The 16,404-nt window shown below is 42.3% G+C and overlaps 1 protein-coding gene across 1 annotated transcript in view; it reads left to right on the forward strand.

The window, feature by feature from the left end:
- The window catches only part of GNB1L (G protein subunit beta 1 like), a 46,443-nt gene extending 35,828 nt beyond the window's left edge, over positions 1 to 10,615 (forward strand). Inside the window, exons 6-7 of the mRNA XM_005524370.3 lie at positions 1,498 to 1,713; positions 6,465 to 10,615. Of these exons, the coding sequence (XP_005524427.1) occupies positions 1,498 to 1,713; positions 6,465 to 6,731 (483 nt within the window). The 3' untranslated portion in view covers positions 6,732 to 10,615. The remainder of the gene's footprint in view (positions 1 to 1,497; positions 1,714 to 6,464) is intronic.
- Positions 10,616 to 16,404: the final 5,789 nt, after the last annotated feature.

Below are 16,404 nucleotides of genomic sequence, written 5' to 3' on the forward strand. Positions count from 1 at the left end.
CCTTTTCAAAGGAAAAAGGATCTTAAGGAAGGAGGAAGGCTCCTGCAAGATTCCAGGTGTGGACAGACCCGTTCAGATCCCAGGTATTCACAGACCCATTCAGAAGGATGATACAGGGGATTTCCTACATTTACAAGGACTTCCCCTTGGTTTCCTTTTTAAGGACCAGTGTTGTTCCCTGCTCAGTGAGCTCTATTCCTGAAACACTTTTCTAGGCTGAGGAAGGCTGAGGAAGCACATGAGGCTGGTACTCAGCAGTCATGTTACTCAGACCACCCATCTCGTTAGTTTAACTCCCCCCAGAACACAGAATAACCAGTGGGAGAACAGTCTAGACCATTAGTAGAGGCAGTGAGCCTTTGGCCACTACAGGTTTGTATCATGACACTGACAGCTAGCAAGTTTGACCTCATTCAATAACATGATACTGGTAAAAATTAATTCTTTATGCCCTTTACCTTAATTGAATACTGAGCAAACAAATCTTGTAGGAGCAGACACTGTTTGGCAAGATCTGAATATCCTGTTGGATACATTTCTTAGATGTGCCTACATGAGATGGTAATAATCCCAATGTCTATTTTGATACTTCTTTTCCTATGAAAGAAATAACTGGCATTAAGAGTTTTTTTAGTTGCTTTTCATTAGGGATTTGCATCTTCACTCTCATAACCAGGTACTGCTTACAGGATCATTATTCTTTTGGCTGGAGCAATGATGAATATTTTCCTTAAGTGTGACATGTAATCCAGTAATGTTCCCTTCTTTGAGTTATTTCAGAGGCTTAAATAAATTAGGTGTCTGCCCAGGGTGCCCTGCCCTTTGGCCTGTGACATCATTAATCAAAATAGCTTTCAATTGGTTACAGTGGGACTCGGGCACCGTTAACCCTTTGGTGACTGGCCCAGCGGTTCCTGCTGGGAGGTTCAGTGTTTACCTTCAAGCACTGTGGGGTGCTTGGGCAGGCAATCCCTCTGTGCACTCCTACACTTGGCAGTGTGAAACTGGAATCCCTGAGCATGGCACTTCTCAATGCCCACACAGGCTTGTATTGCTTGAGAGTAACTCAGCTGCTCTGTGGAATTGTTTCTATGAAGCGCAAACAAAGTTCAGACCATGAAGTAAAGCTCCTGAAAATTCCGGGCAGGCTCTTTTCAGGTGCTGTAGAGGGCAATAGTTTGGATTTTCACAGAGAAATTTTCTCCCTCTGCGTGTGTATATATATGTCTGTGTGTGTATATTAAATATGTATAATATAGATAAAATTAAGAATTTGATATATAGATATAAAACCTGTAAGTGCATATTACCTAGTAATGCTTTCTGTAAGTGGATGGAGTATCAAAATTTGACATTCAGACATCTAAACATTTTTTCACTTCTACAACAGTCAGCATTTTAGTTTATTCTCTTGGTGCTTGGACTAAAACTTACCCAGGGATGGTAATTTTCTTAAGACTATTTGCTTCTCAAACAATTTTATTTTTCCTTAATCAGCTCAGCTGTGGTTCACAACCTGTGCTTCTGGCTGGCTATGAAGATGGATCAGTTGTCCTCTGGAATGTGTCAATGGGAAAAGCGTTGAGCCAACTCATTTGCCACCAGGAGCCAGTGATGAGCCTTGACTTTGACTCGGAGAAGGCCAAGGGGATCTCGGGCTCATCTGAAAAGGTGCTTAGCATCTGGAGTCTCAATGAGCAACAGAACCTCCAGGTCAGGATCACTGGCCCTCTAGTGTCATTTATCCCACTTTGCACTAACAGTTTGATAGACTAAAAAAATATTTAGTCATGAAGAGGAGTTGTTGCAGATCTCTAGCTAATTAATCACAGACTGGTTAGAATGTCTGTGCTATGTGACTAGACTTAGCAAAAGATGGTGAGGATTTAAAAAAAAAGAAAAAAACCTCTCTCACATGTTTCTGGTTTTACCAAAGTTGCAACAGGCACACAGGCCTAGCATTACTCAAGCCATTGCCTCTGTATCTTCATTTATCACATTGGTAGTATCCAGCTCTCAGAATGTACTAAACATTATAAATGAGTTATAAAAATGAGAAACAAAGGATTGCTTTTCAAAAGGTTCTGCCTGAATGGCTATAGCGAGCTTTCCACTGTGGGAAAGACAGAAGTATTCCATTAAATACTTCACAAGCAGAAAGAGTAGGAGTAACCCAGCTAGCATCAAGAGGACATGAGGTTTAGGCACCCAGCTTCTTTTGGCACCTACAGGGCCCAGCCAGAGGCACAAAATCAGGCAATTGGCTGCCCTAGTTCATGTCTGAGCTGTGGTAGTGAATGGCTGGGTTAGAAGGAGGTCATGTAACCCCCAGCTCAGGCTGTGCGAGGGATGGCCATAAATACTGCTTTCATCTAGACAGCTTCAGGAAGTGTTCCAGCAGTGCCAAGGATTAAGTACAATCTGGAAATGCAGTTGTGGAAATAAATGCAAAAAGGCTCAGGAAAATTAAAATGGCCCAAGCACAGCCTTTCCACTGCTGGGTGTTTTAATCTTTTTAAAGTGGCAGTTGTCCCATGAACAGTGGAGAGGGCCTGAATCAACCCCTGTGTGCCCACATCATCCTTGAGATCTGCTGGACACACCAGTTCATGGAAGAATAATAACTGCAGTTTTTGTGGAGATTCTTTTTTAAGTAGTACAGCAAGTTAATGCTGTTTTTTAATGGTGCTACAGGAAGAAAAGCACATGCTGGGACATCCAATGGTGACTAATCACCTGGAGGATGAATAACCCCCAGCATCCACTGTAACTTGTGGAATCTGTGAGGCATCACCACAGCACCTGCATTTCTGGGGGAGGGCAGGGCACTAAGTGTGTGTGGTGCAAACACATCCAATCCCAGTGAAGTTTGGAGGACATGGCACTCACTGGGGAGGCGACTGAACCTTAATGCACAACACAAAGCCTCATGAAAGAGGCATTCTACACTCTGACTGAGCAGTGAAAGTGTCTGATACACAGTTGTCATGGTTTGGGTTTGCTGGTTTTTTGGTCTTGTTTGCCCTCCTCTTGCCCAGCCTCCCCCTGCTTGTACGTACCAGGTGTCCTTAACTCAGCGAAGTGGAAGGAAGGTGAGCAATCCCAGTAAGAAACTTGGTATTCAGACTTGTTCTCTAAAGTCAAGGTGACAGAAATCTGACATCATGACAAGCTTCTTAAATTTTCAGATACTCTGGTGGTAGAGAGAAAGCTGTTCTTTCCTATTAATTATAGCAAAACTTTTTTCCTAAAGTCAAAGAAAATATTGTTCTTTACAGCACATTTCACTTATGAGTTAACTATGCAGGGCTACAGGTACAACTCGCAGGAGAAACAGTTGTTCACCTGAAATATTCCAAGTATTGTTTTTCACAACGTATTCCCATTCCCAGGGGATGTAAGATTAACTACACCTTCAACACCTCACACTGAGAGATAGAAGGTTGCCTCAGAAGAAATTTAAATACCAAGTATTACAAGCTACAAGCAATGTTCCTGTGCTTCATGGGAGCATGAATGCCCTAAAAAAAAATGCATCTTTCATACGAGCACTAGAGATTGTCAAGGACATAGATTAAGTTTTTTTCCACTATTGCATTAATAATATAAACCAGATGGGGATTTTTTTTCCCTGACATTCCAGGTACCTGAGGTAATGGTAGACGTTGGAAAGCCACTCAGTGGCACATTATTTTTATTCTAAAAGGTTTTAATAAGTAACTGTGGTGCACAGCTATCTGCCGTTGGAAAAGGAATGATGCAATGATGGTACTGCAGCTCTGTTTTAAGTGGCAGTGTTCCAGTGTGTCAATGAATAGATGATGAAGGTAACTGCAGAGTTTATTGCTATGGGGAAAGTTTGTATTGTCTTCTACAGGAAAGTTGCTGAAATCATCACTGTCAGCAAATGACAGGATTGGTTTTGAGCCTTCTGATTCTGATGAGATAGTGCAATTATGTGATGATGTTTGTGGTAGAATGTAGGAGTAAACAGCTTCTGCAGGTGAATAAACAAAGCAGAACTAAGCAATCTGATAACCAGAGGCTTCTTTTTATATTACAAGAGAAAAAATCCTGTAAGCTGTATTATAAGTTTTGTTGGTTGGGTTGCTGAGGCTTTTCCCCCAAATGCTGAAGCTTAGTCTGCTAAGAATATAATAATAACATAATAAAATATTAAATATTATATAATATTTAATAAATATTAAAATAATGAAAAAACCAAAATAATCTTTTGGTTATTTTCATAATAAGCAGAGGGCTTAAAGACATGCTTTGGGTGTAGATGCAAGTGTCCTTGGTTGTGACTGGCTGAAAGCAGCTCACCTGTTTTTACCTCTTTGTTTTCTTAATTACAAGCTGGTTTTCTGGTTAAGAAATTATATTGGCATTTGACTGGTGTAGTTAGTGACTTACTGTAGTAAGTCCTGGGATGGTACAAATCCTGGCAGTAGGATTATACCTGGCTGCATATACCTTGAGCAAGTTTTCTCCTTTGTGTTGCTTTTCTCTCTCTCTCGTATTTGCAGATCATGCACAAATGCCCACTGTTCCCTCATGTTCCATAGCCAACAGGCATCACCATTACAGGCTTCCTTTTCAAGTTGTAGCTTGCTGAGGACATGCCATTTCTCCAGTTGCCCTGATTGTGCTGTATGGATCTTGCCCACATAATTGGCATTAATGATGGGAGCACCACACCTGGGATTGGTTATAGCCATTAGCTAATAATCTCAGTTACAGAGTAAAACCCATCCTACATTTGCCAGGCTGGTGATGTAAAGAATAAATCTTTCCCTTGCCAGGACATTTACACCAACAAAAATTCCACTGAGGCCATGCTGCATTAGGCCTACCCTGTGGAGTTTGGAGCACATGTACTAACAAAAAGCACAGGTTTTACAGTAGCAGTCCCACCAGGAGGCCCCCATACAGCCTGCTATTTTTCATTAGGCTTGAGCAAAGCTTGCTGTCCTGTGTTCTGAATTCATTTATGTCATCTTTGAAAAAGAAATGTATAGAACACGTAAGAAGCATGTTGAGTTTCATTCACCCTTTTGTCTTACCAAACTGCACAGCTCTTGCTGTATGAGTAGGCTGGGCAGTTCTTATGTAGTTGAAAAATAATTGCTTATGGCTTTGTGCCTGTTAGGTTCCAAGATGTGTTCAGCTGCATCTGAAACCAACCCTTGACCAACATTTCTGGAGTTTTCTACATTCAGTATAAAGGTTAAAATTATCTGCAATAATATGCCTTTATAACCCTGTACTAGCTATGCATCATGGAATGTCCTTCATGGAGGAAAGCTGCTCAGGTGTGGTGTGCTTGTCAATCCCTTCCTGCCTCAGACAAACAGTGAACACCACACAGTGAATTAAAACAGGCACTGGATGATATTAAGCTTCGGTACAGGGTAGCTACAGACTCAGGCTTAAGGAGACAGTGGCATTAACATGTCATTTCCAATGGTACTTAAAAATAACAGCAGTTCAGGGCCAGCTTTATAAGCCAAAGGTGTTTTCCCCATTGTGACAGAAGCTGAGCTGTTCCAATACACACACACACACTTGTGTGCATATTCCACATGTGTTTCAGAGGCAGATTGCTCACTCAGACAAGTAGCTTGAGGTGAGAACAGCAAAGGGGAGTTACTTTGAGCTTTGTGCTTCAAGGGAAACTCATGTCAGTGAAGCGTAAACTTTTATTTCCAGGGGCTGAGTTCTGTGCAGCCCCAGTGCCTTCCAAAGAAGCCAAATGTCTCCCAACTGAATTGTGCCCCCTGAAACCTGTGCCCCAGTAGTCCCCAAATGGTAACAAAAGGCTTCCAAGACTGAAATCAGGAACTTGGCCATAATCCCCTCCTTGGATTTGGTGTAAATAGAAGTCTCTTGAGAAGGAGTACTAGAAATACAGATTTCCTGACACTGTAGCCCAATTCCTGGAAGCATTCCTTTCTCAAGACTGAGGTAAATGCTACCACAACTTATTGGGGGTTTTGTGAGGGGGCCACAGTAGTAGAAGTGAGTAGCAGGTAGGTTAAACATCAGCTCAGAAGGGTCTCAGCCTGGGAATATTGCAGAAGCAGGGAAAATATATGGCCTTAGCTCTGAACATTGCAGCTCATACAAGAATAGCTGGAAGAAAAGGGCAAAGCTGTGCTCAAAATCTTGATTCAGAGCTTCACTTGTGACAGAATATATATAGCTTTAAATGCAAAATAAACTAAAAGCATACAAGAGTTGGGTTTATTTTGTGAAAATTGTTCTGGAGATGGGAGGTTCAAGTTAAGTTGTTTTCTGTCTCTATCGTTCTCACCAAGAGCCATCCAGCACATGGTGAAAAGCTCCACATTCCCTGTGTGACCCTGGTGTGTTGGGTGGGCATAAAACCTGCTAAAGTGCCAAAGTATTCCTTTTCCTCCTGTTTTGAACAACTAGAACTCATTTGTAACTTTTTCACAAAGGTTTACAAAACACACGAACTTGTCAACGCTGGCATATCTGATATCACCATCCGTCCAGACAAGAAGATTTTGGCAACAGCAGGGTGGGATCATCGCATCAGGATCTTTGGCTGGAAAAAGCTGAAGCCCTTAGCAGTGCTGGACTATCACACAGCAACCGTCCACTGTGTGTCCTTCTCAGATCACAGCAACCCCCAGGAGAGACTGCTGGCAGCTGGCTCCAGAGATCAGCGCATCAGTGTCTGGTCCATATATGCTCAGACGTGACACATCCTGCACTGCCAAGGACTAGGAAAGCAGGACTGGTGAAGCAATTCCTTGCACTGGAATTCAAACACGCTTGTGGGGAAGTGGCAGAATCTGTCTCCAGGCTGAAGTGAGAGTCCTAGCTTAATTCTTATGCTGCTTGTTTAATCTATAAGTTTTGTCTTCCATAGAGGAAAGTGAATTTTTAAAAATCATAACAAGCAGAACAAGGCCAGTCACAAACAAAGACCAAAGCTGCTTTGAGTTCTGGGTTTTGCAACACCTTTCCTTTGGCAGGTTGCTGACATAACTTGTGCCAGTATCTTTTGTAAAAAAGGACTGGAATCCCTCAAACTGCAGTGGGGGCAGAATATATCTGTTTGTAAGTCATTTATGTATCCAAGAATCTGAATCAATGTAAAACATCACTCTTTCTTGAAAATTTATACCCATTAAACCACCTCCAGTGGTTTCTCATTGTCAGTTACTTTTTCTTCCCCTTAACTGAAAGGCTATCAGAACACCCTTGATTTGTTCACACTTCTGTCAGTTTCTAACTTAAACCAACAGCCAGGAATGTGACTAGGGATGGCCTTCGGCATTTATGAATTTCATTATGTCTCCTGTCACCTCAAGCCTCACAATTAATCACAAGAAAGAAAGGGAAAAAATCTTCCCCAGCATTGTGCTGCAAAGCTATGTAAAGCCTTTTACAGAGCCAGTGCTAAATCCTTTCCATAGACTGATGAGCTGAAGGATTTAAACTCGGCAATCCAATTAGCGCCCTTCTCCTTGGAGAGTTAGGGCTAAGTTTCAGCATGGCAAGTCTGAGATTCAGCTGCACAACTCCCATTAACATTTAGGGGAATGCCATGGGTAAATCCTTCGCCACACAGTGCGAATGTTCCATTAACTTGTCATCCCTACAGTCATGGAAGCTGAAATTCATTCATGAAGTTTTTTTTGTTTGACTCACAAAACAGCATTTGCATTCTTCTAAAGTGTATTAGACACACACCAGTGTGGTGAGAGCCAGGGTACTGCTGGATTGGTGACAAAGCTGCAGTGATAACTGTGTCCAGGCTGTGCACTGTTGATACTTTATTGGAAATAATTGTTTCTGCTCCTGTAGAGAGGTGGAAATCATAGAAAAAGTGACCGAAAGTGAATAGCAACATCAATGACTTTAGAAATTATTTCAGGAAAAACACACATGCAAATTAAAGTCTGAGTCTGTTATCCAGCTGTGCCTTACAGACAGAATATTGCTGGACTGAAAGCCTTAAGCACCCAGCCTGATGTTCTTTACATTAAAACACAGAACCAGGATACTGTTGCCAGGCTTTTCTAAATAAAACGTGGCCTTACACATTTTAGAGTATGGTGACACTTTAAATAATGCATTTCTTTGATTATTTCTTTACTATTCAGTAGCTGCATGGAGGATCACATTGCAGTTGAAAGTTAAAGCCTAATTTTGAGTGATCCCAAGTCAAGGGGAGGTGACGGTGTTCATTACATCTACCAGACAGAGTTGCATATCTCCACCCATCATCTACCTCCCACACAGAAGAGGAGCTTCCCCCACTGTACAAGCAGCTCCAGCACCAGCCTTGTGGAGCTTTCTTTTTTTGTCGTTTTTCCCCTTTCTCAAAGTAGGTCAGAAGTCACATAAAAAAACCAATGAAATAAATAAGTGGTGGTGCGGGGATCTGTCCTAGGGACTTTGCACAGAGATTTCCTTTTGCTGTGCTGTCTGGTATAACACCACACACGTGGCCCAGAGGGTGCCAGCATTCCTCCTCCATGGCAGCAAACAGCAGCCTGCTGTTGTGCAGTTTCCTCAGAACTGAGCTACAGGTTTAATGCCCACCCAGCAGGAAAGGATGCCAGGGCTCACCCATCTTGGGTAAATGGTTAATGTAGGAAACAATTTTTTATGTCAATATTCTGGCATTGGAACAGTGGCACCTCTCTGGAAAGAAGGATTAATACCCCATGCCTTAATAAGAGCATTATTAGATCAGACCCCAAAAATTAGGAATTCTTGAGTATATTTTCTCTGAAAACCGCCATTTACTGTCAACATCTGTATCTAAAGCAACTAGGGAGACTCATAAGGGATGTTTAGATTTACGAATGAATCTTTTGGAAAATACTCTAAAGATTACTGGGTGCTTGTATCTAACTTACTGCCTTTTGCTGGGAATTAAATATTTATGTTTGTCTTACTAGGTAGATTTAAAAACAAACCTAGTCATGCAAGTACAAATTGAAAATGAGGACATGAACTGCATCTCAGACACACAGGTGAGAGTTTCATCAGCTTCAGGAGGAAGGACACAGGTTGCAGGAACATGCAGAACAGACATCCTTTACTTCCCATTACCAAAGCACTATTCATGCCATACTTTTTCACAATACAATTAATTCATTAACAATTTATATCACTACTGATTTTAATTAAACACCCAGTAAACAGATTTTTCTTTCATATGATACTTTCCTTGAAATGAGCAACCAGACTACACTAGTTTCATTTAAAATTGAGCCTAAATACCATAGTTTAATTGTGAATTACAGTCTTCTAACAGTTTATTTGCCTAAGGAACTAACCTAGACTTCCCCAAAGAAGAATGATTTCCAACAGGAAAGACAGTCTGTATTAGTATAGGCTGTAAAATACAATTGTCTGATTATAACTATAACTGTAAAATACAGATGTCTGCATCTAAGAAATTCACAATTTTTTAATTAAAAAAAAAATAAATTTACAATTGTGCCATGAGCATGGTTGTCACAAGATTGCCACTGACTTGCTAGCAGAAGGTTGTGAGTGAAGAGCCACCTTAAGATGCTGGAGTTAGCTCTGAAATCTCACCTGCCAGAAAGGAACAGGGCTAGCCTGTACCTGGCCTAGAGGATTCAGGAGTGAAGGTGATGACAGCTAAATTATTACAAAAGGCTTCCTCCCAAGAATCACCGTCTTTGGCACCATGAGAGGGAAGAAAGCAACTGGCATTCGTAAAGTAATAGAAATAAATCCCAAACAGCAGCATTTGTGCAGCAATTACATGGAATATTTATCACCACTGGAATGAATGGTGATCTCTGACCCTCTAATATTATTTGCAAATGAATCCATTAGTTACAACTCCTTTCTCTTATCAGTACATGAGCCATAAAGCACTGCAGTCCTTAGTGTAGATGAGCAAGTAAAGAGGAGATTAATTGTATTTGTAGTAATGAGTGAAAAAGGAAGTAAGCTGGGGGCATGCAATGAGGCAGTTGTTAAATTTAGTCCTTTAGAATGCAATTGCTACAGCAAGCCAAAAAATTACTCTGCAGCTTGACTTGGACTGTTGCAAAGGTTTGAGTTTAAAAGAGCAGATTTTTATAGTTAAGCCAATACTGGCTTCTGGACTGCTCTTGTTTTTAGCATATTTAAGATGCATCTAGAAAGCCAACTTACAAATTAATAAATCTTTCCTTTAATTCAGTCTGCCAAGAACAAAGATAGAACACTGACTACTGCAGGAGCCATGTTAGTGATGTAAACCAAAGGACTGGGGATTAAACAAGGATTACTGAGTGCTAAATCAATGTGTTTCCTTTTCTGGCTGTGTGTCTGTGGTGTGAAAGTGTGGATCATTGCATAAAACATGGCACATGACTGCCTGGATTAATACTAGACAATGTTACGGCAGTGCTGACACAAAGTTTGATGTTTAAGCATGACAATTGTGCTACCAGGAAAGTGACAAGCCATGACTGAGGAGAAAGTAGGGGGGTTTCTGCTAATGTGTAATCTTCTGAAATTCAAGCCCAGGTCTCCCTACTACATCCTTTCCAAATAAACTTGGCTGTGTTTGTCTATGTCCTACTCTTCTGGGGCATGCTGGAGGTTTCTTTTATAATGTAAAGGAAGCTATCCAGAATTAAGATCATACTGGGCAGGAGTTGGCAATTCATATAAGCATCTCACAATATCAAATTAAATGAAAATACCTCTTGGGAAAGTTTTGCTCACCTGATCAGTGGTCTGAACTACAGCTGTACATCCTATCGGCAGTGCTGTACTGTACTGCTTTATTTTGACCTCTGGAATTGGATTTGCAGTTTGGTTTGCAAGAGGAGAAGAAAGATGAAGGAAGGGGGTAAATTTAAAACAAAGGAGCAACTTCTCCCGTTGAGTTAGGTGATAGGAAGACTGTGGAAGGTATGAAGGGCCTTTGAGCAAACCATCAGCAGTGGCCAGATTCTCCACAGGAGAGGGACAAGGATGGCAGGCAGAGTACCTGGCGGAACCATACAGTGATAGGTCTGGTTTCTAAAACTCATACACCAACTTCTTTTTGTCTCAGACATATTTGCTTTTACTTCCCCAGCGTCCTTTTTTAAAAGTGTTAGGAAATCCTGGAGACCACAATCTACACCTCTAAATAAGCCTGTTTTCACCCAGAGGAGAGTGTATTTATTTCTGCGCTCTGAAGAGTTGTAAAACCAGAAGCTGCAGTGCCACAGGGGTTAACAGCAGGAAGGACTGAGGTCCTGAAGCAGCCATGTGCACTGCAGGAGAACCACCCTGGAGTATTAACTAACTCCTCACAGGAGAGTGACACTGCAGTGAAAAAAATATTAATTCTAATAATTCTCTGTTACAATTTGAAGTTCCAATTATTGAAAAAATAAAAGGGAATAAAAAAAGCTGTTAAATTTAGTTGAGAATACAGCTAAATGCTATTTCCTTCTAGTTTTTATTCTCACTATACATAAACTAGGGCAGCAAAAAACCATAGAAGTCCTCAGATGCTTTCTGGACAGCAATGATCTCTCTTTTCTACCAGTGGCAGGATTGATTGAGCCTGATTATGTCCAGATCAGAAAATCTAGCAAGGATGTTCAAATGCTGAGCTGTTATTCTGCTCCATAGCTCTGACATCTCACACATGCAGAAGTACATCTTCCAGGCCCCCATGGCACTGTTTGCTATAAACATGTTCTGACACAGGTAAGAAGGCAGTGGGTGCATTGGGCCTATGGAGTAACTTTTAACGTGACAGAGAATGTGGCTGTGGCATTTGTCCTGATGATAATTTCAAAAATTGCTGATATGAAATCCCAGTGATTGGTGGATGCATTGTTTGTGTTCATGGAAAAGTATCTAGGCTGCTCTTAACATAACACTTAGAGTAAGTATTGCCTGTTCAGATTTTTTTGCCTCAGTTATTTTGATGGCATGCAGACTTGGCATCCTGCTAAACAGAGACATTGAGTCTTTATAGTTTTATCTCTTGAGTCCATCTGGTTTGAAGTAGTTGACAACAAGCAGGAAAGGGAATAGAATGAAAGACTCACTTCACGTTTGCTGAAATAAAAGAAATGTGCAAGGCAGTGCTCATATAGAACCAGCCTGGGAGAAGGACCGCCTCTCCCCACCAGTCCTCTGCCCTTTCCAGATGACGGCTTTATCTGCAAACCCTCCATTCTCATGCTGGCTCTTGCTGCCCACGGTTGGAGCTCACACCTCAGACAAAGCACAGCTGAAGCAGCCAGGCTGGAGCACTGAGAGAAGGGGAACCAACCATTACTTTCTGGAACAAAGAGCAATGGGAGCACGAAGCAAGTGGAGTAAAATGCAAATGCCGAGTCCCTGCCCATCATCCATGCTAAAACCAGTGACAAAAGCAATAGTGCTAACACCTCACACTAAGGTGCTTCTGTAAATTTGACATGTTATTTATTTTAACTTCTTTTTAGTAATTCAAAGCTCAAGGACATCAGTCTGAGTCCCTGGGCACCTGTGCAGTCACTCCTGTGAAGGCAGGCACCGAGCACACAGCAGTGGCACCCAAGGTGTCCTGCCCTGCCCACTGAAACACTCACTGGTTGCCAGAAGGATCGTCAAGGGAGGAGTACAGTGTAGGGAAACGTTCCCTTTCCTTCTCCATCTCCCAGAGACCATTAAGAGGAGTTCAGAGAGGTGTAGAACCCAGGCTGGAGTGGACGTTGCAGGTCACTCACTCTCACAGTGCCCCTCTCACAGAGGGGATGGGAGGCTGTCCTTTGGCAGCTCCAGTTGGAGCAGGAGATGGAAGCTGCCCTAGAGCCTGGCAGGATGTCACAACATGGAGCAGGAGCCTTGAAAATGTGTAGGGCCTGCCTCTTCTATCTGTGCTGCTCCATCTTATAGAATTAGGTCCTAAATGTGACTTTTCTGGCTCTTGTTCTTAATCATTTAGTTACTAGTTCAAATTTATATTTTTAGCCTAAATATAAGTGAGTGATTTATTGTAATTATTTTGTATAGGCTGCTCTTAATAAACTTTTTTTTATATCTGGAAAAACATTTAATTTCCCATATGGAAAGAACACATTTATCATACTTTACTTGGATATACTTGGCCCACTATTGCACATATATGCAAAACATATGTGACAAATTCAAGGCTGAATTTCATAAAACAGAAATGCTGTGAAAGGTGATATAATAAATATATTACACAGACATATGTGGCCAATTTATAAAACTATGATATCTTTGGTAAATTTATAATAGGTCATTTCTATTAATGGGGGGAATGACTGTGTTTTTTCTGGCATATGTAACATACACAATACTTTGCACAGCCCTCCTGAAGGACAGTAGGCCTTTGGAGAGCAGACTTGTACATGTACAAACATTGTGTATATGGGACATGTTGGTTTTTTTCAAAATTAATGTGTCTTCACGCAAAATTTAAAAAATCATTTTTTTCAAAATTAATTAGTGTGTCTTCAAAACCAGCTCTTCCTTCTTGTATTGATTGTGTGCACAACATACTGGGCAGGAAAAAAAGGTATGAAATAATATTCTTTGAGATTTGCAAAGCTCTGATACACTATCTAGATTCCCATCAACAATGGGTGTCTCACTGTAACAGACAGCACGTTTTATATGCTGAGCTCATGATAATGGCAATAATAGAAATCTTTGAGTAATCTGCTTTTTGTCAAACACCTGTGTAAATTATATATCTTAGCAAAATTGAATTGGAATGATTAAATGAAGAACAAAAGGCGTATGTGTAAAAAACGTTGCATCCATACACAAGTACTGGCCTCCACACGTGCAGAGTGGATTCTTAATAACACCCATTTAAAGCAACAGCTGAGCCATCGCTATCTGAGGATCCTCAAATTGTAACTCACAGGAGACTGCCCTTTCTTATTTATGCCAGAACGTTTCAAATATCGAATCTTTCCTTTAACCCCCAAATCTATATTTTCCTCTCATCGCATATTTCTCAGCTCCGGAAGACGAAACCCTTCCTTCCGTGCGTGCCGGATCCACCGCGTGCCATGCCCGGCTCTTCCCTCTGGAGGGAGCCGGCTCTTCAGGCAGGGCCGGCCGGAGTGAGCGCAGCATCTTCCTCCTCTTCCTCCTCCACCGCGGCCGCGGGGCAGCGACACCTGCGGGGACCCCCGGGACACACTGGGGGTGTTCCTGCCCACAAACGGCAGGTCAGGCTAAAGCACCCGCGGTCTCAGCACGCTGCAGCAAAACCACATTTGATTTCAACCTATCAGGAAACCGAGCAACAGAAGGCAAAGCACAAAGAACCAACACACGTATGTGCACACACATGCCCTTCTCCCACCTTCCAGCCCACCCGTGTTCAGGCCCACAACAGCTTTTTGAGCTCTTTGGGTGACGATGCTGAAACCTGCTTTGCAGGTACTGCTGCGTTTGCTCTTCCAGCCTTCTCCAGGCAGCAGGGCTCAGCTTCTGTCCCCCAGCCTCAACCTGTGGGTGCCTGACTTGTTCCCAGCGGCTACAGGGATCCCTTTACACAGGCAGAATGTTACACAGCACAAGAGAACCTGTTTTCTTATTCTGTAATCAAGGTACAACTGCCCCTTGGTGAGGGATCCAGCATCACAGGCTGAAATCCACTTGCTGGACAGGAGTGCCTGGCAGGAAAGGACAAGTGAGGTGGCCCCAAGCCCTGTAGCCCCACTAGCCATGGTGCCTTGTAGAGGTGTACTAGAAGCCCACAGCTCTTGTGTCCCACACTGAGACCCACACTGTCCCTTCCCCAGCAGCCTGCTGCCTGCAGAACACCTTTCTGTACCTGCTACAGTCCTCGGGTCATTCTCCACCCTGCAAGCCACTGTTACACACACTGTAGCAGGAAGCCAAAGCAGCTGCTCCCCTGGCCATGGCTGTGTGCAAATGTGCTTGAGATTGACTGAAGAAATGCCAACACCCCAGGATGCTGAGAGGCAGCTGCTGGGGATTACCTGCACAGTTCTAGGCAGAGAGTTATAGGGCCCCCCTGAAGAGAAGGAATGACTAAAGAGAACATCTATGAAATGTGTAGAGTGTGCATGAACACCGCAAACACACAGGAGTCTCATCCCCATGCTCCTACCCTACATTGAATTTAGTCAATTCCACTAGTAAGGAAAGAATAAAATAAACTACAAAAAGCCATTTCTGAAAACTGGAACTATCCCCAGTGTTTGGGTTAAGTGTAAGCAAAGGCCACCCTTGTTCCACACTGCGTGGGCCTAATTCTGGATTTATCCACTGAGCTAAGTGATGTGGTTTTCAGACCGCAGAAACAATCACTGAACTCAGCCTGTACCTCTAGAAAACAGAGCTAGATGCCTAATTTATTCTTTAGCCCTATTTGGAAGGGAGAAAGAATGTTTGTAACCCCCACACTTGGGCCCATTTTACAGCAGCTTTTAAATACACTTTGTGGGTAAGTGCTTTGCGTGACTTGAGGTGACCACGAGTGGAAGTATTGCCCAGAAATGCGGCCGCCTTCTTTCCTAGCAGACCTTGGTAAGAGCATGGGCTGAGTGAAGTTTAACCAGACATGTAATCAAATCATACAAAGTCATTTGTCAAATGAATCTACAATGCACAGATCACGCATGATATAAAAGTAGAAGAGTGTTACAGATTTTTTGTGATTTTCAAAAGGCTTCTACTAGTCAACCTGCAGCATTATTGGGATTTGTTTATTTGAAGTGGATTTTTTGCTGTGATAGAAAAATAACAATTTTTGCTTTCCATAGCTGTAACACTCCCACCCGGTGAGACAGACATGGTCATGGAAGGAGGGACACCAATCAAAGCCCTAAGGAATATTGATTTAAAGATTAAACCACAGCATGAACTGGACTGCTAACATGCTTCAATGTGAAGATGTCTAAGCACCTTGCATGCTAATGGGCTAAATGCACAGTTAGAAATAGCAGAAATTTTCCTAGTTCACACTGTAGCCTTGACATAGCTGCACGGTCTCCTTCCCACTCAGCCTAAGGACCTCTGCAGTGGCTCTCTAGCACAGAACACAGACTGGTGATCCCGAGTGCCCCTGCCCACAACCATAGCTCGAAGTTCTGTGATTTTATCTTCCTCTAACAATATAAAATTGTCAGACAAGGATCAAGTCAAGACAGTCAAGACAAGGCTCTTGAGCCACTTTCATTAAGGGCACAGTTTAGTCCTGGCATCTTGGGTCATTCTATGTGTGCTTAAAGAGAACAGGTGCTTACCAATACAAACAGATCTGTTTTCACCTGGGAACCCCAACCTGCAAACTGTTGTATTGTGATAGATTACCACAACCACAGGCACAGAAGGGAAGGAGCAATCACCTATGGAGAGCCACCGTTTGCTCAGACTAAGAACCCTCCT

Source organism: Pseudopodoces humilis, chromosome 20, assembly GCF_049639895.1.
Source record: "Pseudopodoces humilis isolate 2021_Gansu_Grassland_sample_001 chromosome 20, ASM4963989v1, whole genome shotgun sequence".
In the NCBI taxonomy this organism is placed as follows: Eukaryota; Metazoa; Chordata; class Aves; order Passeriformes; family Paridae; genus Pseudopodoces; species Pseudopodoces humilis.